The sequence below is a fragment of the Amphiura filiformis genome, chromosome 9 (genome assembly GCF_039555335.1).
Source record: "Amphiura filiformis chromosome 9, Afil_fr2py, whole genome shotgun sequence".
In the NCBI taxonomy this organism is placed as follows: domain Eukaryota; kingdom Metazoa; phylum Echinodermata; class Ophiuroidea; order Amphilepidida; family Amphiuridae; genus Amphiura; species Amphiura filiformis.
Window position 1 is genome coordinate 11,914,348 of NC_092636.1, and position 27,906 is coordinate 11,942,253.

The following is a 27,906-nucleotide window of genomic DNA, read 5'->3' on the forward strand; positions in this document are numbered from 1 at the left end:
GTTGATAATTATAGGTCTTGCCTAGCTGAAGCATCGATATCACCAACATTTATTTATTTTTATTTATTTATTTTTATAATTTTTAGTGTACACAGCCTCGATGTGTAGTAAATCTGGTCCTGACTGCACTGGTGTACATGTATGCGTAACACATACCCCATCCTACATTGTACATACATGTAACAGTATGAAACCTTTGTGGTACCTGATACATGTAATGCATTTTCTGTGTTCACATTTCACCTAGATTTTCAGGTGGCTGGATCAAGTTCAGAGGCGTTGTTTAAATAGATGAGGAATTCAATAGGACATCCATTCATAAAAAAGAATTTGAAGTGATAACTGTTAATGCAACCCATCATAGAGTCAGGTCACCTATCAACATGATCAAAATGAATCTTTAATTCACATTTTTGTGAGTGTGTTGATATTGTTTCTCCTCTGTTTAAAAAACTCACTACTCTCTCAGGACTGCTCTCTTTATTAACAAAACTGGTGAACATTATATTTTGTCTAATTTTGAGAAAGAAAACTGTTTAAAATTGTCATCACATTTACAGTTCAATTAAAGCAATGTTTACAGTAGCACATAATAGAACTAGATCTAGTTCCTCGAGAGGGGGTGCGCGCATGGCCACGAAACGGCCAGCGAGGCGCGCCAGGTATCACTGGGTATAGGGCTGGTGGATTTTGTAATGTCAGAGAGGGGTTGGCATGGTCCATTATACTGATATACTATAGGCACTGAACAAGTGCTAGCACATACTTGAACTTTTCTATCCTTTTGTCTGAAAAATTTGATACCCCACTACATCTCATTATATAATTTAAAATAATCTGACACTGTAATGTGGTTGAGCTTGAGGTATGCTTTGAACAGGGAATCATAGATGATGGTCATATTTTTAACTCTCTAAGTAATGTCCAACATTGTGCATGGAACTAGAGCACTGGCAATGAAGGTCTAGTTCCAATAGGGGTAAAACAATTTCTGTAAAAATTTGACAAATTAGCAACTCGCAAATGTAAACTCACAACTCGCAAATTTCAACTCACAACTTGCAAATTTCAACTCGCAACTCACCAATTTCAACTCGCAAATGGCAACTCACAAATCAACTCCCAACTACCATTGGCAACTCGCAAATACCAACTCGCAAATCAACTCGCAACTGCCCTTGGCAACTCGCAAATTTCAACTCGCAGATTTTCAACTCGCATCTCGCAACTCGCAAAATACCTTTACCCATATTGATATAGGCTAATTTATAATACAAACATAATCATGACTACATAAGTTCTAGACACAAAACAAGAAGAGTCCTTAAAAAGGACATGGTGATAAGCAGCAGGCGGTGGATGACATGATAGAGAGAGACGGCAGAACTGCTTAGCCGTCATGGCCGTATGGCACTTTCCATACAATCGAACACGAAGTAAATCTGGTCTGAATTTACGTAGCTGCCGTGATCACTGGTGCAGCGCCGTTCAATTTACACACGGAGTGATCGGCGCGGAGCCTAACCAACACGGCGACTCTCACCCAGTATTTTTACTGTATTTAATTAATTTGAAGGTTAGTTTTGTGGGGTTCATTATCGAACCCCAACGGTTTTTGGCTTGTATTAACATTATTTATTAACATAGGCCTACTTGTTTGTGATATTTTAAGGGTTTTAAATTTTCAAAATAATCCCATTCAATTACACGGCTGACAAAGGAAATTTACTGAATTTAGAGAATGCATTGCGCTCACCACCTGTTAGCAGACATAGACCTATCAACTGGATCTTTGTGCCTTTGACCTTTGACATAATCATGAAGATACCGGTACCAGTAATGCATTCAAGAAACATCTGGTTGCCATATTTGGACTCCAGATAGTTTCATATATGGTAGTTTTTATTTGCTGCAATTTACGAGTTGACATTGGACCCAAGTGTGGCCCTTATAAGACCATCTCCTTCACTATCTATGTTAAGACACAAGTATATGAAGTTTCTCATATATTATACCTATGACCCAAATTTAGATGGAATTGCAAGACCAAACATTTTCTTTTGAACCTCTTTTGATGCAAGTTTGGTAGCAATTGGAATGTTGGAATCACGTACAGCATTAAGTTTATTTTGGAGCCCATTTCAAAAGTTGACCTTAAATAACTTTTGACCTCAGTTGAACATGGAAGGCTAAAGCGATCAGCCTGAAGCTGAAGAAACAACTGGTGAGATCTCTTGTCTGGAGTATAGCCCTGTATGGTGCAGAAAGTTGGACTCTAAAACAAAGCGATATCAAGAAGATAGAGTCGTTTGAGCTGTGGGTATGGCGCAGAATGCTTCAGGTCAGCTGGAAAGAAAGGAAAACCAATGCATGGATCCGTCAGAAAGTGGGCATCACAGAGAAACAAGGTCTGCTCAGTCAGCTGAAGAAAAGAAAGATATCCCTGTATGGTCATTGGAAGCGGCGTCCAGATAGCATTGTTCAGATAACGATAGAAGGAGAAGTAGAAGGAAAAGCCAGGCCAGGTCGAAGGAAAACAGGATAGATTGATAACATCAGAATGTGGACGAATGGTGGAGTGGACGTGGCAAGAGAGAAAGCACGCAAGAGAATGCCGACGGTTCTATGAGGACTATGGCAACGCAGCAGCAGAACATTATCAATTCACAAATGATAGTACAACTTCCAAACAAGTTTTTTCAATTGACTTCATCTGTTCACCTGTAATTTTTTGTTTTCAGACCTGAAATATTTCATGAGGCCTAATGTTTGGCTATGTTAAAAATGTGACCGTAAAATGATCTTTGACCTCGGTGTAAGGTCTGGAACACCATTATTACATACAGATCCCATATCTTTTTACTTTTTTGCTTAGAGAATTCAATTTATGGATGGGCTTTTTTGTGACAGAGAGCTTTCCATGGATGGGCTTACTGTAGGAATGGATGGGCTTACCATATCACCATACCAAATCGGTTATTGTGTTGGAGCTGCACAGTGGATTAATGAATTTGCTTCTGCCCGGACAGGCAAACAAAAGAAACAAAGAAAGAGTTGTGTCAATCAGACATTCATTACATTTTGTACTGGATGTGAAATTTGTATGTGTAGTTGAAATTTCTGAAGTAAAAGAAAGGTCACCTTACGTTAATATGACATGAAGCCAATGTAAATCGTTCATACCTTACGATGAGTGGCAAGTTCCATTTCACTAAATTTACTTACGAACGGTACACTTCATAAGTAAAAGGGATTTACTACAGGGACCCTTCATAAAGTTACGTCAAGTATTGGGTATTCGAAACTTTACGAATGGTTACTTGAGTTACGAAGGGTTAAAAGTTTAGTGAAATTGACCCTGGTCAACAATATCATCCTGTAATATACACGTATGGGATCCAAAACTTCCCTAATGCTTTTTGACATGTATTGAAAAAACATTTTACGAAATGTAAAAATGTAAAACGTTATGCGTAGCTTTATTTGTTGTATACGTCAAATTGATAGCATCATACCTCATTGCGTTCAGCCACATGGTTCATTATGCAAAAAAGTCACCCTTTTAACAGTTACATCCGAGCTATGAGTCAATTCTCAGACAACTTAGGCCAGACCTAATTTATGTGTTTAAGTAAAGTTGACTCCTATGGACTGCGCAACTTTTAAAACGGCCTCTTATTCTTACATGTATATCACAGCATTTATTCAGCGCTATATCAAGATATTATCACAGCGCTGTACAATAGCAATTAACATGGTTAAAAAACACAATAATATAAAAATTATACAACATAAGTATTACTTACAACAATAAGTATTAAAAAGCAACATGATACATCATTAAAAGACCCTATTAACATGATAAAATACATGATGCATAATTTTAAAACCCCCAAAACATTAAAAAATAATGAACCATTGTGACTGAATGCCATTGTGTCTGAACGCAATGATGTGTAAGGCAAAAAAAGTTTTTAGTTTTTTGTTTATAATCTTAATGGGTTTTTTTATTACTTTTTCTGTGTGTATAAATTTCATTTCAAAGATAAATGTGGCCAACGACATTTTCTTAAGAAGAAAATCATTACTGTATACCCATTATAACGCTATATAACTGTCCATTCCTGTATCAATGTTTCCAATGCCTGCAAGTATGCAGTCATTCTAATTGAATCCATTTCTATGGTGTATCTTGCGTATCAATGAAGGTCTGAAGTGAAGTATTGATTTATCTTTCCACATGACCAATGACAATGTTCATTGCCTACAGGCTAGTGAAACAACCAACAACTAAGAACAGCAGTGTAGCACCAGATGCTTGTTTGACCCCTTTCAGGGGTGCCAAACAGTTACTACCACATCCAGAACCAAAACCAGATAGTCATTAAATATATATATAATTTTTTTTCCGACCGACCCACCCACCCCAAAAATCCCACATGGAGGACAAGCAAACATATTTTTTGGCCTAATGCTATAAATTGGTCCAGTTGTATAAAACAAATACGGCTACAAAAACCTTTTTACATTTCAAAAAGCGTTATTAAGGGAACTTATAAGTTGCAGATCCTATCATAGTACATTTGTACTTAATGATGTAGGCCATAGCAAGATGCAAGTTATGGAGAGAAAGATGAACTTTAGATGTTAATGATTATCCATTAGTTCTCAGGTTTTTTTTAATAGTCCCAAATATATATTTTTATTCTATCAATTAAAGATATACAACCTGAACACTATTGTATAAAAACAAAAACAAATCTATAAGTGATTTAATTAATTATGAGTTTTAGTACAAGTTTGAAATTTTCACCATAGAAATCATATGTGAAGCGAACAAGGGAAATGAGTCAGATGTCGCTAATATTGATTTGAGATACAGTCCAACCTCTCTTATCCGGCCATGATGGGACCAAGCATTGGCCGAAGAAGTGAACAATCCCGTTAAGTGAATTCTATGTAATTCTGCATTGAGTGTCTGAAGTGCTAACATTGAGACAGCAAAAGGTTACTCAAAATGGGGTAATAACACTGAAACATGGTATTTGAGTGATGTATGCAACATAGTTATGTCCTTCTAAATGCTTCAAGGCATGAAATCACGCTCTCAAAACATTAAAAATGTGTTTTTCTATGAAGATCACATGTCCGGATAACAGAGAGATCCATATAAAGGAGGTCCGGATAAAAGAGGTTGGACTGTATTGGCAGAGAAAATTTTCAAATTCTTTTGTTTTATAGTGTTTTCAGCAATTGACATATTGATGTAACTTCGCAACGGAAAGTTGTATCAACATGGGGTTTTCAGTTTCTAAAAAGCCCTCAATGTCCTCTTTAGAAATATATGTAAAATTTATTTTGGACCAGGGTCGACATGTGACTCATTCCCCTTGATCATGTCACATATTTTGCCATTGAGTCAGATTCCGTAAGCCCTTTTTTAAATTTCGGATTTGTGAATTATAAGCCCATATAAAAATACCAAATTAAATATATTAAACTATATGAACAAATTCAATCAAGATTAAACTGCATCCACCTTCACATAACTTAATGCTCATAATGTGTTGACCTATATAATTATTAGCCCTGGGGAGGGTAAAATGGGGGTCGGGTGGTACTTAAGCCAAAAGGGGAGGGGGCAAGCAATATTTGGCAGGTTGTTTAGAAATGTTACCCCCAGGCTTAATTATAATTATTGTATGGCCCCTAAAATATTTATTACAAACCAATACCTCTATTTGTGACCTAATCTGATCCACTCCGGCCAAGGTCAGAAATTTTGAAATTCTTACTACCATTACTAACTTATGTTGAATCCCCAGGTCTTTTAAATACCCAGGCTTAAATACTTGGTGGCAAAGTTATGAATCTTTTGCCTATATCTCAGTTTCATTACTTGAGCCTGATTGGACCAGACCTGCATATGGTCACATTTTTACTTCTTTTATTTGAAATTTTTTAATTGCAACTAGTCTTTTGATTTCAAACAGAACATCTTAAAAGACGTTCTGTTTGAAATCAAAAGACTAGTTGCATTAAAATTTGTCTGCAATCATAAAATAAATTTGATATTATTTCAGGGAATTTATACAGCACATTGGACCAATGCGCTGTACAAAAACAAGATCTAAAATACATAAAAAATACATAACATGGCTTTAGAACAACAATATATCAAAATAACAACATGGTAAAAGATATTAGGTAAAAGATACTCCTAATTACATCATAAATTTGAATAAAACAGACATTAATAATACACTTGAACTCAAATAGGGACAAATAAAATACACATTATTAGCAAAAAGCAATATTTAAAAAGAATAATTTATACACAACGGGAAAACCTGCTAATAGGCCCATACTTGTACAAAATGGTAAAAACCAAAAAACATATCAAACTAATATTCTGGTTGGCAAATGGTTCCATAACCGAGGTCTTTGAACAGAAAATGATTTATCCCCATAAGATCTTTTTTGTTTTGGGGATTGCAATTAAGACGGGTGACATCTTGCATGGACCTAAACCCACCACGGTTACAGCTATATTTTTGAAGAAGGTCCGGCAAATATTTTGGCGATGAACCATGAAGATAATTTTACACATGCACCAAAATCTTAAAATCGAATTGCTGCTGGACAGGCAACCAATGCAACTTTACAAAAACAGTAGAAAAGAGAAAATAAACAAAATTGGTATAAATTATACCGTAGAATTCCATTAAGCATACTGTAAAAGTCAATATTTTCGCGAGAAGATATTTTCGCGATTTTGAAGATTTTGTCAATTGCGCGAGAATTAAATTTCACGGTTTTGATATTGCTACAATAGAAACCTAATGCAAAAGGTTATTTTCGCGAGTTTTTATTTTCGCGATTTTATGTCCACTCATGAAATTCGCGAAAATAAAAACCTCATGAAAATTTCTACTTTTACAGTAATCTCAATGCTGAGACTAGTCTCAATGAGTGGTGTTTTTTTACGAAAGAGACAAAAGGCACACACCCTTCACACAGACATTACAATAGATTGGTCTTAAAATAATTTTAAAGTGAAGGGTGTCTGCCTATGTCAAAAACAAACCAGACAGTCATTTAGAGGCATATACTGCAAAAACTTGATAGTTAGTATATGTGCTTACTATTGAGCGCTTTGAAAACATGCAAACATGAAGAGCCCCATCCACAAAAGTGTAAAGGGTTTTGAGAAAGTCATCAATACATTTAGTTATCATACGAACAAGTAAACCTGCAAATGTGTGTCTGCAAATTAGCTCAGTTGGTAAAGCACCGGACTTAGGTACAATTTCATATTTTCAAAATGACTACTTTTGGTAACAGAAGGGCAATTCCACGGTAATGGAAGGACATTTGCACTTAACAAACAACATTTCAAACTTTGGAATCACACACACTTTTATTAGTAACATCAAACAAATGTTACCATTTCATTACTATTAAAATGACATTACTATTAAAACATTACTATAAAAACATTACTATTAAAATGTTACCATTTCATTACTATCTGATGGTGATTAAAATGCTACCATATCTGATTCCACACCTTTTTTCACAGAAATACTTTCCGCATATGAAATATGAATATTAATGAGCTTGGTAATGGAAGGACAGTCAAACGGACATGGATTTTTCACCAAAATGTGTTTTGCAAGGCAACATTGCTTTTAAGGTGGGGAATGCAATCCTTTGAGTGTTAGCTACACTATAATGTCACTTTTCATTTGAAATTATGTGATAACCCCATGAGAACTACCTGTCGATTGGCCAAAAAGAAGTTTTTATTATCAATTGGACCAATCAGCAACATTGTTAGAATAATTTCACCACACAAAAAATTGGGATGAATTATTCCAAAGCTCCATTCTGATTGGTGATTAAAGTGAAGATATCATGTAATCGGCCAATCAGAGGCAATGTTAGATCGGCAGGTAGTGCCCAGGGGGTTAATCTACTTGAAAAAAAACCCTCACATAAATGATGACTCATTACCATGACTGCTTATATGGTAAATGCATATGATTAAATATAACAGCAAACATATTATGATCATTATATTAATATTATTAATATAAAAACAAACAAAAAATTGTAACAATACATTTTTCACTCCATCTTTTTGTCTTTATCTCAATCTCAAATTTGCTGCCTTTGCCCCCACCCCAAGGACTAGATTGTGTCAATTTTTTTTATTTGTACACTATCTAGAGACCCTGTTTGCAGTGGCATCAATCCAGTGTGTGGGCTATTGGGCTTAATTTGCCAAAAAGTGGCTGAAAAGAACAAACAAATTTCCAGAAAGTTGAGATGGGCGTATGTCACCCCAGGCTTAATGCCCATGCCTGTTGGAACTGCATTGCTTAATTTTATGTACACTAATTTTAAACCTACACTATATTTTATTTTCACAGTAAAGCTGAATTTATACTCGATCACTTTTGCAGAAAAGCGATTCTCATGCATGCTCAGTGTTTACTTCCGTTTCCACGTCGCTTTTGCGAGTTGAAGAAATCTCAACTTCCAATCTATGTTGCCCGACACATGAATGCATCAATCAATCATTGAAACCAACTGGGTCTATTATTTTGCTAATTATATTACCTTTCTCGATTACTAACTTTCAGTTATGAATTAATTCAAAGCAATAATTATTGACATCAATGGATGTTGTACAAATGTATCTTAAAAATGCATTTTCTTATTGTCGTCTGCGATCGCTATCGCTGTGATAAGTATAAATACAAAAGTGACGATCGATGCATCGCAACATTTGGCAATTGCCCATCGCTTACCAAAAGCGGTACATCGCAATCACTCAGCGATCAAGTATAAATTCAGCTTAAGAACCTGCTGCAAAATAAATTATTCTTATTTTAGTTCTAAAGTCTAACCTGCACCTGCAGATTATTATTAAAATTTTATTTTATTTCCAGTAATTTCATTTGCACCATTTTTTTTTATTTGCACAGCTGCTAATTTGCACAGTATAAACAGTTGCTAATTTGCACAGTAAGAAGAGTTGCTTAATAATGCTACTTACTTTGATTAAAAAGTCTCACCTGAACCTGCAGGTTACAATAAAGATAAGACTAAACAGGGTTGGCGGTTTTTTTTTATTTAAAAAAAAAAATTAAAAATTGATTTATTTGATTTCAATTGATTTGTTTTATACTTTTGATTTTTTTGATTGCAAGAACTGCTATATCACATGATAAAGTTAAGAGACCAGTGGAATGCTAGACATATTAGGTATTTACAAAAAATCAAAATCGTGTTTTTACATGTTAAAATTTCAAAGAAATCTTGTGAAAAAACCTGTTGAATTCTGCACCTTGAAGATGAATTTTTAGCAATACATAAAATGACATCATTGAGGTTTTAATTGTATCCAAAAGTTGAAGAAGCATTAGGAATGAAGTAAAACAGCCCATTTAAGAAAGAAATTAAATTAAATTAATCAAAAATGGTAAAAAATTAAAAGTTGATTTATATTAGTGATTAAAATCGTGCCAACCCTGAGACTAAATAATACATAAATGTGACCTGCTACCACCATATGAGCATTAAGTTGCAAGTTGGGATACCTGTATTGGCAGTGCTTCCTTTATACATTATAGGGACAGAATTGAGTACAGAGTACAGCATATTATGACCCCATTCACAAAGGACATATTATAGTGACTATACACGTGTCTTCAACAGCAACTTAACAATTGAAAGGTCTCCAAACCACCAACTTTCAACTTTATGCTCATTTTGTGAGAGCAGATCACATTTATGTAAAAACATTTTGGATTTTTGGAGCTTCCAGTGATTTTTAGGGTCAGCCTCTTCCATACACAAAAAAATTACAAATCCTGACCAACCAACATCAAACTGTGATCTAAAGCACACTGGGAATCTCCTCCTTCTTGAACACTTGTGAGTTACTTGATTGGTGTCATAATAAAGATTGGAATGATAGACCAGAGAAGATGAGAAGAAACTTCTCATCTTCTCTGGATAGACTATTGGCAAGTTACTATATTTAAAGGAAGTCTCCTGCAATCATAAAATTATGCCTTATATGTTAGAAAAATAATTATCAAGCACAAATCACATTGTTTTATTTAAAACAAACTCATATTGACCATAAAACAAATAAAAACAGTCGGCTCTCAACACGGATATTCAAAATTCCCGCGCCGAAATTGTCTAAGTGCAATGACGTAATGGTTATTTGTGTTCAATTGTCGTCAGCCTTCATTGTATTACTGGGACGTCATTGCACTCGGCGCCCAGGAATTTTGAATATCGTGTATTGAGAAACGGATGTTTTTATGGTCACTATGAGTTGGTATAAATAAAACCATGTGATTCGTGCTTGATAATTATTTTTCCAACATATAAGGAATAATGTTGTGATTGCCGGAGACTTCCTTTAAACTTGAGTGATGGTAGTCACATAGTTGCTTATTTTTTGGTCACAGATGATATCAAATCGCCTGTGATAATTCAGCAAAAGCAAATGTCTATACACACGCATTCGCGCATACAAGTCCAGTTTGAAATTTAATCAAAAATGGTAAAAAATTAAAAGTTGATTTATATTAGTGATTTAAAAAAAATCATTTGATTTAAAATGTGATTTAAATTGTGATTTAACCCTGAGACTAAATAATACATAAATGTGACCTGCTACCACCATATGAGCATTATGTTGCAAGTTGGGATACCTGTATTGGCAGTGCTTCCTTTATACATTATAGGGACAGAATTGAATACAGAGTACAGCATATTATGACCCCATTCACAAAGGACATATTACTGACTATTATACAACCAACTTGCAACTTTATGCTCATTTTGTGGGAGCAGATCACATTTATGTAAAAACATTTCGGATTTTTGGAGTTTCCAGTGATTTTTAGGGTCAGCCTCTTCCACACACAAAAAAATTAAAAATCCTGACCAACCAATATCAAACTGTGATCAAAAGCACACAGGGAATCTCCTTCTTCTTAAACACTTTTGTGAGTTACTTGATTGGTGTCATAATAAAGATTGGAATGATAGACCAGAGAAGATGAGAAGTTCTCTGGATAGACTACTGGCAAGTTACTATATTTAAAGGAAGTCTCCGGCAATCATAACATTATGCCTTATATGTTAGAAAAATAATTATCAAGCACAAATCACATTGTTTTATTTAAAACAAACTCATATTGACCATAAAAACGAATAAATAAAAACAGTCGGCTCTCAACACAGATATTCAAAATTCCCGCGCCGAAATTGTCAAAGTGCAATGACGTAATGGTTATTTGTGTTCAATTGTCGTCAGCCTTCATTGTATTACTGGGGCGTCATTGCACTCGGCGCCCAGGAATTTTGAATATCACGTGTTGAGAAACGGATGTTTTTATTCGTTTTTATGGTCACTATGAGTTTGTTTTAAATAAAACCATGTGATTCGTGCTTGATAATTATTTTTCTAACATATAAGGAATAATGTTGTGATTGCCGGAGACTTCCTTTAAACTTGAGTGATGGTAGTCACATAGTTGCTTATTTTTTGGTCACAGATGATATCAAATCGCCTGTGATAATTCAGCAAAAGCAAATGTCTATACACACGCATTCGCGCATACAAGTCCAGTTTGTAGTCACGCTTGCGGTGTATCACTCACTGTCAGCTAGGGTGTCTCTATGATTGACAAACTACTGCTTATCCCTTTAATGTACTAGGCTAGAAGTTTAAAGGGACATTTCGTGATCCACAGCCTCATCCCTCACTTTTCTATGTTTACGTACTAATTTATAGCAGATTAAATCATTTGAATAACGTTCTGGTACACCAGAACGAAATTACAACACAGTGGCCTATGGGGCAGTGTAATACACATAATCATGCATAACTCGCAAACACAAAAAATCAGAATCAACTGAAATACTCCTTTAACAAGATATATAGTTGGTGCATACGCACCAATATGAACCTCGCGCCAATCGATCCGTGTTCAACATAATTATAAGTGACGTATATTTCATTGCTTAAGCATTGGAGAAATAGGTAACCTTGAAAATAGGGACCCAAATTTTATGATTTTTCTTATAACTTTAATACTGTTAGGTGTACGACCCCCAGGTTTGTTTTATTGTATTTGAGCCCGATCGGACAAAGGTTGAAATTTGAACACTCTGTGATGACCTTTAACCTCGGTTGACCTCAATTTTATTTCAGGCATGTATTCCCCTCGTATCAAGGATTCCACCTACCAAGTTTGGGCCTGATCGGACAAAGTTTGAAATTTGACCCCTCCATAATGACCTTTGACCACGGTTGACCTCAATTGTATCTCGGGCATATATTCCCCTCATATCAAGGATTCCACCCACCAAGTTTGAGCCCGATCGGACGTTTGAAATTTGACCCCTCGTATCAAGGATTCCACCCACCAAGTTTGAGCCCGATCGGACAAAGTTTGAAATTTGACCATTCCGTAATGACCTTTGACCTCGCTTGACCTCAATTTTATTTCGGGCATATATTCCCCTCGTATCAAGGATTCCACTCACCAAATTTGAGCCCGATCGGACAAAGTTTTGAATTTGACCTCTCCGTAATGACCCTTGACCTCGCTTGACCTCAATTTTATTTCGGGCATATATTCCCCTCGTATCAAGGATTCCACCCACCAAATTTGAGCCCGATCGGACAAAGTTTGAAATTTGACCCCACCGTAATGACTTTTGACCTCGCTTGACCTCAATTTTATTTCGGGCATATATTCCCCTCGTATCAAGGATTCCACCCACCAAATTTTAGCCCGATCGGACAAAGTTAGTGACGTATTATGTTGCTTAAGCTTTCCAGTAATCTTTCCCTTTAAGCTTTCCAGGAAGCTTTCCCTTTAAATGGAATTTTATCAAACACCCCAACAGAAAGAATTTCTTGCCAATTTATCACCACGCATGCTCAATACGACAACCTGGTTGTTTATTAATTGTATTGAGCATGTCCCTTATGGTACACCGTAGTAACCTCAAACACCCCTATCGAAGAAAAATGTCGATATCAATTTGCCCATGACTATCACTGACGTGTCACTGGCCTCAATGGTCATGTGCAATTCAGCCTCTACACAGCAAACAAAAGTCATAGAACGTCTAAAATATACAAAAACTCTGAAAATACTAAAATTTCACGTTTATTATATTACACATTATCATCGTTTGAATATTTGTTTTGACGTACATGTCATAAATATTTAAATGAAGGTAAATGTAATTTACTATATTCAGGCTTTCCCCATGTCCCCACGTTCGATTCAGAAGTAAACACTAATAGCTCGCGCCAACCGGCGCGAGCAAAAATAAACCACTAGAAATCAGCAAAATTAAAAATAAGGGAAAATGTTTGATATTGTGGCGGTTCAAAATATTAACGGTACAAAAATTACGCCAGTGACATAAAACATAACACAACACTTAATTTGTCAATAATTATGGAATCATTGTTGCTGGTTGCAATGTTGCTGCTGGCAGTGATGGTTGAAATGACAGTACAATCTCATCTACAGCGACATAAGTTCCTGCTCCAAATCCCACCAGTCCAAAGACTATGATACATATATTGATCGCAAGCCTGGTCACTGAATGTGGTGACGAATAGCCCTCTGTAGACAATGTCAATTCTTCCAGGAGTGGTGGAAAGATGAGAGCTAATCCAGTACTGCTGAATGCACCGATCAGGGAGATGAACAGCGCCAACTTGGGTATGCTGATAGCCAATACCACTAGAATGAGAAGAGACAATGAGTAAATTAGGCAACAGAAAAAACCTGTTCTACATGCCCAACCGACCCCGATTTAGGATTTTTTTAAAAACTGTTTGCAAGTAAAAACATTCGTTTTTTGGCCGAAGTGAATTGATTTTGACTGAAAATTTTTGTAAAAAATTCAGACATTAAAATATGTAAAAAAAATTTCAGATTTTAAAGCTTCTTATGATTTTTAGGGTCAACTTCTTCCGCACACACAACAAAAATAAAAATCCTAACCAACCGACTTTACTTGGAAATTCTGTCCAGCTAATGACTGCCCATAGAACAGGTGTGTGGTTTTTTTTTGTTTTTTTTGTGCCAATATTCTTACAACTACCATGACTGTTTCCCATTTACAGGATTGAGTACATAACAGCCTTTGTATCATCAGGGCATGGGATGAGAAAATCCAGTTTCTTGTCCCCAACTTTTCTCCAAAAAAAAAATCGAGTTTTCTAACCATCAGAAACCTCTGGCTACGTAATACTTTTGTGCAGAATATTTTTTCGCAGATTACTTTGCTTGGCAAAGATAAAATCAAATTTGCATTTATCTTCTGTTAACTAAACAAATTAACAACACAGTGGCCTAGGAGTAATGCAATACACATAATCATGCATAACTGGCAAACACCTCTAAATTGAGTGATAAAAACACGCATATATATCAATTTTCCTTAAGTGATCTGGAATGAGCGTTTCGACAGTATTTTTTGTGGGACATGCGAGCACATCAGACATATCGAATTGCATTCTGAATACGAAGAATGTCTTTTGATATCAAATAATTTTCATTTTTGAAATTCACGATATAATACAAATTTTATGACAAATTATTAAAATTTGATATTTTTCACATTTTTGATATATAACAGCCCTCGAAGTAAATTTTATAAATTTAATGATATATTCTTAAAGTGTATGTAGCTGGGAGGAAAAGCCGACGATCAATTGGGAATTTTGACCTTTCATATTGAAGATATGGATTTTTTCCCCAAAAGACCAAATTTTTCAGGGTGTTTTGGGAAAACAAATCTATATCGTCAATACCAAAGGTCAAAATTTTCAATTGATCATCGGGTTTTTATACATACACTTTAAGTATAAATCATTAGATTTATAAAGTTTGCTTCGAGTACTGTTAAATGTGACCTGGCAGCACAAATGAGCCGTAAATTCCCTAAATTGTATTCTGAGTTAAGGTGTAAAATGTGTACGAAGGTCATATTCATCGGTAACTTAAGCTGGCCCGACATCCGTCTCATTTCGATAGTCAAAAACTAATCAATAATCCTATTGTTGAAGTGGATAATAAGCTTCTACCTTAGATGGCTATAGAACTTTTAATAGCTCTGGTCTTTGTTTGCTTATATTGCTAAATCCTGTTCAAGTGGTGGGTTACCAGGCATTGTATTTTGTACAGGTATGCATAACCAACAATTAACAATGAGAGAACATTCTTAAACCTCGATGATTTGAAATGACCGCCAATTATGACTGTTTGATATTTATTGCCAACAATGTGGAAAAAGAGACACATGTAAAAACGTAAAAAGCTATAATTTTGTTGAAGGAGCAAAGTTTAACAAACCATAACCCCGCTTCTGGATATCGTTTGAAGTCAAATGATATACCATTTTTAAGTTCATGATGTTTATTTTTTAAACACGAAATAAAACAAAATTGACCGGGGGAGGAATTTACGGCTCATTCGCCGTGGACAGTCACAAATATCAAAAATATCAATTTTAAATCATTTGCCATAAAATGTGTATTACATTGCGAATTTCAAAAAATTAAAATTATTTGATATCAGAAAGACATTCTTCGTATTCAGAATGCAATTCGATATGTCTGATGTGCTCTAATGTCCCACAATAAATGCTGTCCAAACGTTCATATCCCAGCTCTTAAAGTTGAATGCAAGACAGATGTAAGTGCTTTGTTATTACTTTGCACTTACAACCTCCTTGCATTTAATCAATGACTGTTTAATTACTCTTACAGTACCGTAAAACCTTGTCTACAAGCATATAGAGTGCCAAGTAATTTCAAATCAAGTAGAGTGTTTTTGATGAAAGCAAAATTAATACGACGCGACATAGTTGAAAATATGCCAATACAATAGATTGGTCTTACAATAATACTTGTTTGTATAAACTTGTATCGGTTATTTATTTGCTCAAATTCCATTATGTTATAATTCTGTCAATGGATAGCTCCTGGCTTAATTTAGCTTTCACCAAAAGCACAATATATGCTTGTAGACGAGGTTTTACGGTATTTTACTACAGAAAACAAACAGTAGGAGAAAAATATCTTACTTGTTAGAAGTACCATGAAGGTTCGGAAGACATATTCTCCTAAATCGTGGTATCTCTCATTCGCAATACGTCTCTTAAAAAAAGGCCACAGTATATGTACAGGTACATAGAATTGTATTCCGTAAGTGAAAAATATTGCAAAGACAAACATCACACGCACCATGATGTATAATCTACAAAGAGAAAAATCAAAACATGACAAATCAAAATTTGAGTATTCGATCTACCGTATTTCCTCAAATAAACGCCATAAACGCCCCAGGGGTGTTGCATTTTCCAAACGGGGTCATTTGTTTAAGGTTATTTTTAGAACGTTAATTCCCGTTAAAATCATTAGGTAAGCTTATAAGTCACACAGAAATGACGAACTATGAACTAGAAACACTGACTTCTGGTTCACTTCCAGGTTTCCGATCAAGATTTTCGCCGATTATTGATGCTATTATCAACCATGTGGGCAACTTGGTAAGCTTACTACAATGTACACAAGATAGCATGGAAAGGTCGGCATTTTTGAAACATCTTGGTTGAAAAAAAGTGGTGGGGGGGGGGGGTCATTTGAGGGGGGGTCGACTATTTCGAGGAAATATGGTAATTGGCACACTGGATGCTTATTACCACTTTCAGAGGGTTATCCTTAAAACTCCTAAGGCAGTATTGTGTGCTTTAGGCACCATAACCCCCAAGTTAGATGTCATCATTGCCCACTATAAGGGTGGTGGGGGGGGGGGGCATTTGAAGGGGGAATACAGTAATTCGAGGGAATACAGTAATTAGCACACTGGGTGCTAATACCACTTTCAGGGGGTTATCCCTAAAACTCCTGAGGCAATTTTGTGTGCTTTACTCACCATAACCCACAAGTTAGATGTCACTGTTGCCCACTAAGGTGATTATGTTCGCTCTACTTCATACTTTTATTGTTACAAGACCCAGCGTTTCTGCAGATCATTCTTCCAGGAGACTGTTCACGCAGTTATGGACCCAATGCTAAAACTCGCGCAAAGTCTTTTATGAAGAGTGATTTTCAGAGGCTTTGGGGTGGTTAGGGATACATTCAAAAATGATGGGAAGGTATAAACAGACTCTCTGTAGACGAGGTGTAGCAATCCCCCTATAGCAACATTACATAGAGGAGTCTGGGCCAATCGCCAATGAAAGAGAGATGGGCACTCCGATTACTGTTTATACAGGACCGTCCCCTTTACCTTTACTTTAGAGATACATACAATATGCAAATGAAGGTCAAAATTGCAAACTTACAAGCAAAAAAATCTAAAACATAGCTCTTAAAGCCTTAATGTACAATCTTTTTAAATTTTTAGATTATTCTTTTTTTCTTCCAAAATGATAATATGCAATCATTAATATTATGAAAGTTCCCAATACATTTGGACGTGGAAAACATTGGGAATTTGAAAAGAAACAACAACATAAACTTCACCTCTATCACTCGTAATATCTCGCACTATAGATTAAGACGGTGAGTGCGACCTCAGAGTTAGTCTCCTATGCAGCCAGTTTGGTTACGCTCACTCCACATGTGGAGGGAGCATAACCAATAGCGTAGGAGACTACGATCTGCGACTCGTTCCGACATATTATCATAATCTAAAAATTATGATAATATGTCAGACCAACAGAAAATCATCCAGTTTTACTACAAATAAGGCGAATTTGACAGTTTGCTCATAGATTTAAGTTGGAACATGTGTAAAGTATTACAAATATGCCAAAAAATTGGTTTTGAAAAAAATAAAGGTATATTCTGAAAAAAGAACGTACATTAAGGCTTTAACTATAAGAGGCACTTGTATCCAAATGATCTCTTTGGACTGGTAAGTGTCTCCGTGAACACTCCTTCAAGCAACACATGCACAATGGGCTATTCCATTTAAAATCCACACTATATACTCCTGTGGAAGATTTTGGAAATATCCTCCACAGGGGGAGTATTTTTTCAAATGTAATTGGTCAGAGATAATCATTTTGAAACCCATACTCCCACTGTATTAAAGCTTTACCTATTATCTTCCACAACTGGAGTGAGTATTTCAAATGGAAGTTACCCAATTGTGTATGCTATTCAAAATTGGTACTCCCTTTGTGGAAGATTTCAGCTAAATCTTCCACAGGCATAGTGTGGATATTAAATAGAACTAGGCGGTTACCCGTATTTGGCGGTTCTCGGCTGTCGCGATTACCTGGCTGATGGTGACTGTACCCACCAAGTTTCATGCTCATACGACAGTTTTTACTAATTTGACCCTGGGTGACCTTGACCCACTAACCAATACAAACTTGTTCCGTCTTAGGTCAAGATGCACCCACCCACCAAGTTGCATGCCCATATGACAGTTTTTACTAATTTGACCTCAAATGACCCCTAGATGTTCTCTAGTGACATTGACCCGCTAACCAATACAAACTTGTTCTGTCTCGGGTCAAGACGCACCCACTCGTCAAGTTTGAGGAACGTGCGACCCCCAGTCTCCAAGAAAAACAGTTTTTACTAATTTGACCTCAAATGACCCTTGGATGACCTTGGGTAACCTTGATCAACTAACCAATACAAACTTGTTCTGTCTCGGGTCAAGATGCACCCACCCACGAAGTTTGAGGAACGTGCGACCCCTAGTCTCCGAGAAAATAGGCGGACAGACACACAGATAGACAGACAGATAGATAGACAGACGATGCGTATTATTATATAGATAGCCCAATAACAATCACCAACCAGAGTTCCGAGTTAGCAGAAAGTTCTTTATCCAGGGGAATTTCAAGCTATACTATGATCAGCTTATGTTTGTTACTGCATGCGTCAATAAGCTTACGACTGCATCAATTCATAAAAGCGTACGTCAGTCAAGTAATACGCAAAGCACGGTTCCTGTAGGTGGTGCACCAAGCTGTTTGTACACTGTTCGATATCAATCCACGACGTTATGAGTCCCACCAATAATGAGCTAAAGTTGTTTTCTTTAAACTTCCGTGGTCGTGCCTGTGCGTATCGCGTACACGAGCGTAAACACAAAAGCAATAAACAATCACGCTGATTGGCTGATCAACGCACTTGACAACAAGCCGGCTGACCCATTGGTCTTCGGTGCGGCGCGTAGTAGGCGACCTTGTCACTTCTACGCGATCGCAATTCACCAGCGAGTACCCGGACCACGGAAGTTTAAAGAAAACAACTTTAATCAAGAGTACTAGTATAGCTCAGTTTTCCCCAACAGATAATATAACCTGACATTGCAGGGGCTCATACTCATTGCCCCCAATTTGCCGATTGAGTTAAGGGGGTACTACACCCCTGGCCAATTTTGAGCTTAGTTTTGCATTTTATCCAAAATTATAGAGTATTCTTAAACACTTGAGAACGTTCCTGCAATCTCATTGGTTCTTACCCGTGTGATGACACGATATCACACGGGTCAGTGCGTGTGCATCAACGCGATACGCGTTCTCGCTATTTGAACCAATCGGGAGGCGCATAGCAACAACGGGACTGGTCAATTTTTAAGCCCTAGGTAGTTCCTTATAAAATGTAGGATTTAATTTGATTACAATTTGTAATACTTATGATATTTCTATTTGAATTGAAGTGTTTAAGAATGAGAATAAAGGTATTGTTTTTAGCCGCTGTTGTGCATCTATCGTCTCATATAACACAGGCGACATCATTATTTTTAGCGTAAAACAACTCGGCTTCGCCTCGTTGTTTTACTTAAAATAATGATGTCGCCCGTGTTATGAGACTATAGATGCACTCCAGGGCTAAAATCAATACCTTTATTCTTTAATTGGTGACGAGTGAGATATGTATATTATAGGGGCAAGGACTACAACTACTGCACTGAAAATTCAGCAACTCAAGGCAAGTAATTATTGATTTATTGATCAAATATTGGGTTTCCCTCATTTTTGACTGTAACTCCACAACTGTTGTCTGTGTTGAAATAAAATTTCCAGTGCAGTTGTGGTAGTCCTTGCCTCTATAATATACATATCTTACTTGTCACCAATGCGCTATAATTTTGAGAAAAATGCAAAAATAGGCACAAAATTGGGCAGGGGTGTAGTACCCCTTAACTGGACTAACAGAATTTAATTCATGAAGTTGAAGAATACAAAAGAATCATCTTATAATGAGCTATTCCAGTTGAAATCCAAACACCCCCATATGGAAGATGTGACCCTTATTTTCCACACAGTCATCCATTCAGGTAACCCCATTTGAAATTCACACTCCCTATGTGGAAGATTAAGGTCATGTCTTCCATAGGGGGTGAATGGATTTCAAACTGGATTAACCTAATGTCAACACACTTACAATGTATCAGGCAAGTTGAGTGTAATAGTGTCTTCTAAATTCTTTCCAAAACACAGGTAACCCAGCAAACCCATGGAGAGATATATAAAGCACGCAATCCCCATACCAAGAAATAGTACTGAACGAAACTTGTCCCGATTCTTCATCTTATTTTCCAATGGCAGCACCTGCATAAAACAGTAGGAAATTGAACCATGATTAGCTCTATTATGTAAATAGTTATTACTATACCTCATATATGTTTATTAGGCAATCACGATCTGGTCAATTGTGTCATCATCTGTGCGTGGTATGTTGACTACTTGCATGTGTGTGTGTGTGCGTAATCAAACAGATGCGCGGAAGTAGCAAAAACTACCTCACCACTATGGGTCGGGTCACTGTTCTTTTGACCACAGAGAGTTGCCGCTACACACTAAAGATTTTGTGGATGCGGCTATTGTAATACCCTGTGGGGTCAATTATGGGTTTTGGATACAACCTTATGGAGATTTCTTCCTTGTGGAGACACAAAACAATGCTCCATATCGAGAACTACCTGCCGATTGCCCAAAAAGAAGTTTTCATTATCAATTGGCCCAATCAACAACATTGTTAGAATAATTTCACCACGCAAAGCTCCATTCTGATTAGTGATTAAAGTGAAGATATCATGTAATTGACCAATCAGAGGCAATGTTAGATTGGCAGGTAGTGCTCAGGGGGATAAGGGAAAAATTAGATTTTTTGGTCTTTCTAAGGTGTGTTGTCCCATTAAGTATATGCCCTGTGCAGCCAATTAGGGGTTCAGGTACAACCTTATGGTAATAAGTTTGATTAATAAGGAAAAAACTTGGAAAAATTGTCAAAAGTGTGTGATTTTCATAAAAGTACGGAGGTCACGTATTGGTGTGCCGCCGTGTGAATGTGCTAAAAATGTAAACCCTGGCCTTCTTTTGATGAATTCTCCCACATGCTTTGATGGATTTCAATGGGATTTGGCCACAATGACCCTTGGGTACATTGACATGTGTGAATGTTAACAGACGGGAGGTCAAAAGTCAACCAGGAGTCAATTAACGCGGCTGTGTACTCAAGACGTTGTTTCTTTCGCAAAATTGAGCTTTTTTGATATTTGTTACTTTGTTATGTTTTTTATAAATACAAGGAAAGAAAATCCAGATTTATAAACTCCAACTGCGCTATTTTATGGATTTTATTTCACTATTTCATTCGTGTTTGCAATTTTAAAGAGAGTAAATCTTTGTTGTATCAGCGGGGTGACACGCGCAAGAACAACGCATCGCGCTAAGTGTATCGCGCAATTTGTTAACGCACAGATACGCTACACATACGCCGACGCTTATCTGCATGCGTGGCGCATCCTTTGGAAACACTAATTTCAAGTGGTCAAATGGCTCCGTTTTAGCTGATAAAATGTGGGTTTTTTCAAGTTCTTTTCCTCGATTTGAATATCAAGTTATGAATGGATTTCGCTTAAACTTCTCAACGGGCTGTGGATTTACCCGATGTTCACATAATATAAGGTAAAAAAACGAAAACTGCCGCATTCTCCTGCGAGATTCGATGAAAGGGCAAAATGTGACCACTTTAAACTTTAACGGCCATTATTTCAATGTTCATTTTCTCGGTAAAATGACGATTTAGGTACACGATAACTCAATAAATACAGCATCTATAGGTAAGCAAATATGATCATCGTAAAAAGCATGATCGACTCAAGAAACGGTTTTCTCATTTTTTATATTTTGGTCTATTTCTGATTTTAGGCATCATTTTGTGCAAATAGGCGTTTGTGAATTTTAAAAGTTCAATTTGATGCCTTATATGGTCAATATCTCAAAAAATAAGGCCAATATCAAAAAATAAAAAACCGTTTTTGGAATGGAGCCTCAAGATTGAGCTAAAATCAAAATAAAATATTTTGGAAAGAGTGTTTTTTGTTATGATGTACCTAACAAATATTGCCAAAAACTCACTTTTTGTGATTTTCTTCATAATTGTTGTTTTTACCCCAAATCTGTATTTATATTAAGATTTATTGATGTCTTGCCGTCATAAAAATGTATACTTTTATATGTCTTGCGCGAATAATTACAAAGTTATTGCACTTTTACTACATGCATGTCTGAGAGTACACAGCCACCTTAAGGTCATTTTACAAATATGTTCAAAAAGCCATGTAATTTACTAAACTACTTGTTGTTTTAAATTATAGATAGTTCTTTTTTTTTCCTTCTCAGAGTTAATTTTTTTCCCTTCTCAGATCTGCATAGTATTCCTCTCCCCTCCCCCACAAAATAATGTTAAACATTTACTTACCGTGCCAATACCTTCAAATGCATATATAGCTGTTCCAAAGAAAACACACACTCCTTTGAAATCAGTTGCATATGGAAGATCTTTTATATCCTGAGGGCTGACTTCATTAATGAGGTAATAAAACATATACTGTGAATAAAAGAAATTAAATCAATATACTTTTAAAATCTTTATACTTGAATCTGAAATTGTATCAGTCAACACAATCTTAAATGAGCAATACAATTCAGGTACAACATGTCTACAAATTGGTATATTCTTAATGCCCTCATGTCAATGGATTCATCTGTCCCTAGTCTTAAAATGTTCCTATTGTCATAAAACTAACATGTGCCAAGTTTGAATTAATTCGGTGGTCGTCCTGGGCGGCCACCGAGAGCCTAAAGTTACAATGTGTGTTCCTATGTAGTAAAGTTTGTTGACCCCTGTACAATTCCAATTAGAAGCCGATCGAACAATTTAAAGTAGCTGCCATATCAAAACCGTTAGGACTTAGAAGCTCAAATCTTTTGCGCTTATAGTACTGATAATCATCTTCGAATCGGTGATAAAAATTAATCATCAACAAAATGAGCATGTGTGGAATTGGCACAAGCGCCCTCGATACAAAATTTCAGTGAAATAGGCATTTTGTGGTAACTTTTACCTCAAATTTTACAAATGTTGATGTCCTGGTTGTCATTACACTTTTACAAAGCAGATTTTCTGAACTTTAGATCAATATATAATACATATTAACAACTTTCAGTGTGAAATAAAGTATTATAGCACTTGGTTAAGACAGCAATTATAGATTTTCCCAAGAATATGGACTGTGGGGGCGCTTTTGACAATAAAACACACAGTCATTTCTTTGGAGATGGATTTTCATCACAGATTCAAAGATGATTATCAGGACGCTTAGCTCCCAAGATTTGAGCTTCTAAATCCAAACGGTTTTGATATGGCAGCTACTTTAAATTGTTCGATCGGCTTCTAATTGGAATTGTACAGGGGTCAACGAACTTTACTACATAGGAACACACATTGTAACTGTAGGCTCTCGGTGGCCCCCCAGGACGACCTCCGAATTAATTCAAACTTGGCACATGTTAGTTTTGTGACAATAGGAACATTTTAAGACTAGGGACAGATGAATCCATCGACATGAGGGGCATCTGATGCACCCTATTCTTAACAGTGTTTTCCTTCTTCCCACATACATTTGTACCGAGTCATAAAATCAACAAGCTAGTCCCATCATAGTCTGGCCAATCTGATAAACCAATAATGATTGCTAACTGCAAGTGCCGCAGGCAGTACAGCCAGCGACGTGCATACAGGTAGGGGGTGGTCGTGTAGTTTGAGTTATGTACGTCATCCACCAGTGGAGCTCCTGCGCCCCTCCGCAGAACTTCCGGTAGTGGATGTTCTGCGCTCGGGGGCGCAGAACATCCACTATCGGGGTTGATGCGCCCTTATATGTAACGGTGGATCATTGCTGCGCCGGGCGCAGAGAATCCACTGTCGGAGTTGCTGCGCTCGGAAGTAAAATAATAGATTTTCGTATTATAATAACGGTGGATCATTTCTGCGCCGGGCGCAGAACATCCACTGTCGGAGTTCATGCGCGCCCGGCGCAGTCCCTTATATGTAACGGTGGATCATTGCTGCGCTCGAGCGCAGAGAATCCACTGTCGGAGTTGCTGCGCCGGAAGTAAAATAATAGATTTTCGTATTATAAATAACGGTGGATCATTTCTGCCCTCGGGCGCAGAACATCCACTGTCGGAGTTCATGCGCCCGGGCGCAGTCCCTTATATGTAACGGTGGATCATTGCTGCGCTCGGGGGGCGCAGAAATCCACTGTCGGAGTTGCTGCGCGCGGAAGTAAAATAATAGATTTTCGAATGATACGGCCGCCGCCGCGATCTTCCCCCCGGCGCAGACACATCGCTCTGTCGGAGTTACTGCGCCCGGGCGCAGTCCCTTATATGTAACGGTGGATCATTGCTGCGCCGGCGCAGAACATCCACTGTTGGAGTAACTTCTTTCGCCGGAAGCAATATAATACATTTTCTTATTAGGCCTATATTAATAAATATACATGCGTATAATAACTAGTATTAGGCCTATTATAACTCCAAATTGAAAGCAAAATAATACATTTTCTTATTGAAATTACGGCGGATCATTGCTGCGCTCAAGCAGAATATCCACTGACGGAGCTTCTGCGCTCGGAAGTCAATAAATTATTTTCTTATTTTATTAATAAAATATAATTATGCATGCGTATAATAACTAAACTCCGAGAAGTTTATTGCTATTAGTATAACCGAATTGACAGCAAAATAATAGATTTTCTTATTATAATAACGGTGGAGCATTGCTGCGCGCGGGCGCAGAGAATCCACTGTCGGAGTTGATGCGAGCGGAAGCAAAATAATACATTTTCTTATCAGGCCTATATTAATAAATATGCATGCGTATAATAACTAGTATTAGGCCTTTTATAATAGGCATGTGTATAATAACTATAACTCCAAATTGACAGCAAAATAATGCATTTTCTTATTGAAATTACGGCGGATCATTGCTGCGCTCGGGCGCAGAAAATCCACTGTCGGAGCTTCTGCGATCGGAAGTCAAATAAATTATTTTCTTATTTTATTAATAAAATACAATATGCATGCGTATAATAACTAATATTTTCTTATTATATTAATAAAAAATAATCAAAATAATAGATTTTCTTATTATAATAACGGTGGATCATTGCTGCGCTCGGCAGAAACATCCACTGTCGGAGTTGATGCGCCGGCGCAGTCCCTTATATGTAACGGTGGATCATTGCTGCGCTCGGGCGCAGAATCCACTGTTGGAGTAACTGCGCCGGAAGCAAAATAATGGATTTTCTTATTAAAATAACGGTGGATCATTTCTGCGTTCGAGCGCAGAGAATCCACTGTCGGAGTTGATGCGCTCGGAAGCACAATAAATTATTTTCTTATTATATTAATAATATATTTTTTATTGTAATAGCTCTACGGAGAAGTTTATTTCTATTAGGCCTATGCATGCGTATAATAATAACTATAACTCCGAGAAGTTTATTGATATTTACTATTAGGTCTGCCCTCGGAAGCAAAATAATGGATTTTCTTATTAAAATAACGGTGGATCATTGCTGCGTTCGAGCGCAAAGAATCCACTGTCGGAGTTGATGCGCTCGGAAGCACAATAAATTATTTTCTTATTATATTAATAATATTTTTTTTTATTGTAATAGCTCTATACGGAGAAGTTTATTACTATTAGGCCTATGCATGCGTATAATAATAACTATAACTCCGAGAAGTTTATTGATATTTACTATTATTTTAGGTCTATATAATGCGCTCCCAAGCTCAGATTATAATAAAACTTATTATATTAGCGCTACGGAGAAGTTTATTACTATTAGGTCTATAGGTCTTACAAGTTTCATTTCTTTACTGTTGTCTTTCTTCTTCATTCTTTTTCTTCATCTTTTTTTCGCTCACGTTTCCTTGTCGGTTCTTCTCATGTAACCGCAAATAATTCCTATTCAAATATAATTCTGATTGACACATGACCACTTGCAATTCGCCTTTGATATCAACATGATCAAACGAGAGATCCTATTTTACTCTTTATTGAAATTATGCGCTCAAAATCAATGTATTTCCACATATATCACCAAAAACATTTTCCAAATATATCGGGCCACATTCCTTTAAATTACTTATATGAAAATTGATAGTAATACCGTGTATAACATTTCATTTGTATCATTTTTTTTATAGGAACAAATATTAATATATTAGTAAACGCTAATAACGCCGATAAATTGTTTGAATTGCATATCACCAGGTTCTAAGTATATTGCAATACGGAAGTCTTATTCTGGCCGTATCCATGTTATTTAAACTAAATGGCAAAAGAAACAAGCGGACAAACGTCATGTAAACATTAATTAATTAATTAATTAATTAATTAATATTAATTAATTAATTAAAAATGTATTTATTTATTTTATTATTTATTTATTTAACGAGCGATGCGTTCAAAACAACAACATACATAATTATATACAAAAAAAAAGGAATAAAACACAATTAAATGTAGAATGCACAATTATGTCACAAAAACAATTAAAGGAGGACTTCGTGATCCTAGCACCCTCTTTTTATGAAATTTTTCAATAGATATCCACAAAGTAGGTTATTCCCAAAATTTAAGTTGATTCCGAGTTTATGTTTGTGATTTCCTTATTCGTATATATCGTAGGCCTTGGTGTAGCCTAGATACCGCGACATGAAACCACGCTTATCGGTTCCTTTAATAAAATGACGGCGCATAATTATCCTCATTGATATTGTTCTGTATTGTTCTGAATGTTTTGTGTGCCGTGGATTTAAATTTGACATTGATCTTCGGTTATTGCTAATTTTTGGACCCCCTCTGCTTGTTTGGGAATCCAATGGATTACACCTACTTATCTGTTGACTAACAAAGGCCGAATTGCAAGTGGTCATATGTCAATCAGAATTATATTTGAATAGGAATTATCTGAGAAAGCATTTGCGGTTACATGAAAAGTACCGACAAGGAAACGTGAACGGAAAGGAAAGAAGAAAAAAAAAAAAAGACAAAAGAAGAAAAGAATGAAGATGAAAGAAAACAGAAAATAAATGTAAAATGAGAAAAAAAAACCCAAAACAAAACAAAAAAACATATTATATTATATTAGACTCTAGACTTTTTTTTTTACTTCCGAGCGCAGTTACTCCAAAAAAACAAACAGTGGATGTTCTGCGCCCGAAAGCGCAGCAATGATCCACCGTTATTATAATAATAAGAAAATCTATTATTTTGCTGTCAGTTATTATACGATGCATAATTATATTTTATTAATAAAATAAGAAAATAATTTATTTGACTTCCGAGCGCAGAAGCTCCGACAGTGGTTGCCAAAAGATTTCAGCCCGAATCGCGGGTCAAATAATCGAAAAGTCGCCCAATTTTTCTCTTTACCATTGGTTTCTATGGGACAGGAAACTATCGGAAGTCGTGGGAGCCAATGTTGAAAAGTCGCCCAA

General features: G+C 36.4%; 1 protein-coding gene across 1 annotated transcript in view; it reads right to left on the reverse strand.

Moving 5' to 3' along the window:
• Positions 1 to 13,381: 13,381 nt before the first annotated feature.
• Positions 13,382 to 27,906, reverse strand: part of LOC140159977 (proton-coupled amino acid transporter 1-like) — a 40,964-nt gene continuing 26,439 nt past the window's right edge. Inside the window, exons 10-13 of the mRNA XM_072183245.1 lie at positions 22,808 to 22,936; positions 20,486 to 20,652; positions 16,153 to 16,325; positions 13,382 to 13,802 (exon numbers count right to left, since the gene is read on the reverse strand). Coding sequence (XP_072039346.1) covers positions 13,510 to 13,802; positions 16,153 to 16,325; positions 20,486 to 20,652; positions 22,808 to 22,936 — 762 coding nt within the window. The 3' untranslated portion in view covers positions 13,382 to 13,509. The remainder of the gene's footprint in view (positions 13,803 to 16,152; positions 16,326 to 20,485; positions 20,653 to 22,807; positions 22,937 to 27,906) is intronic.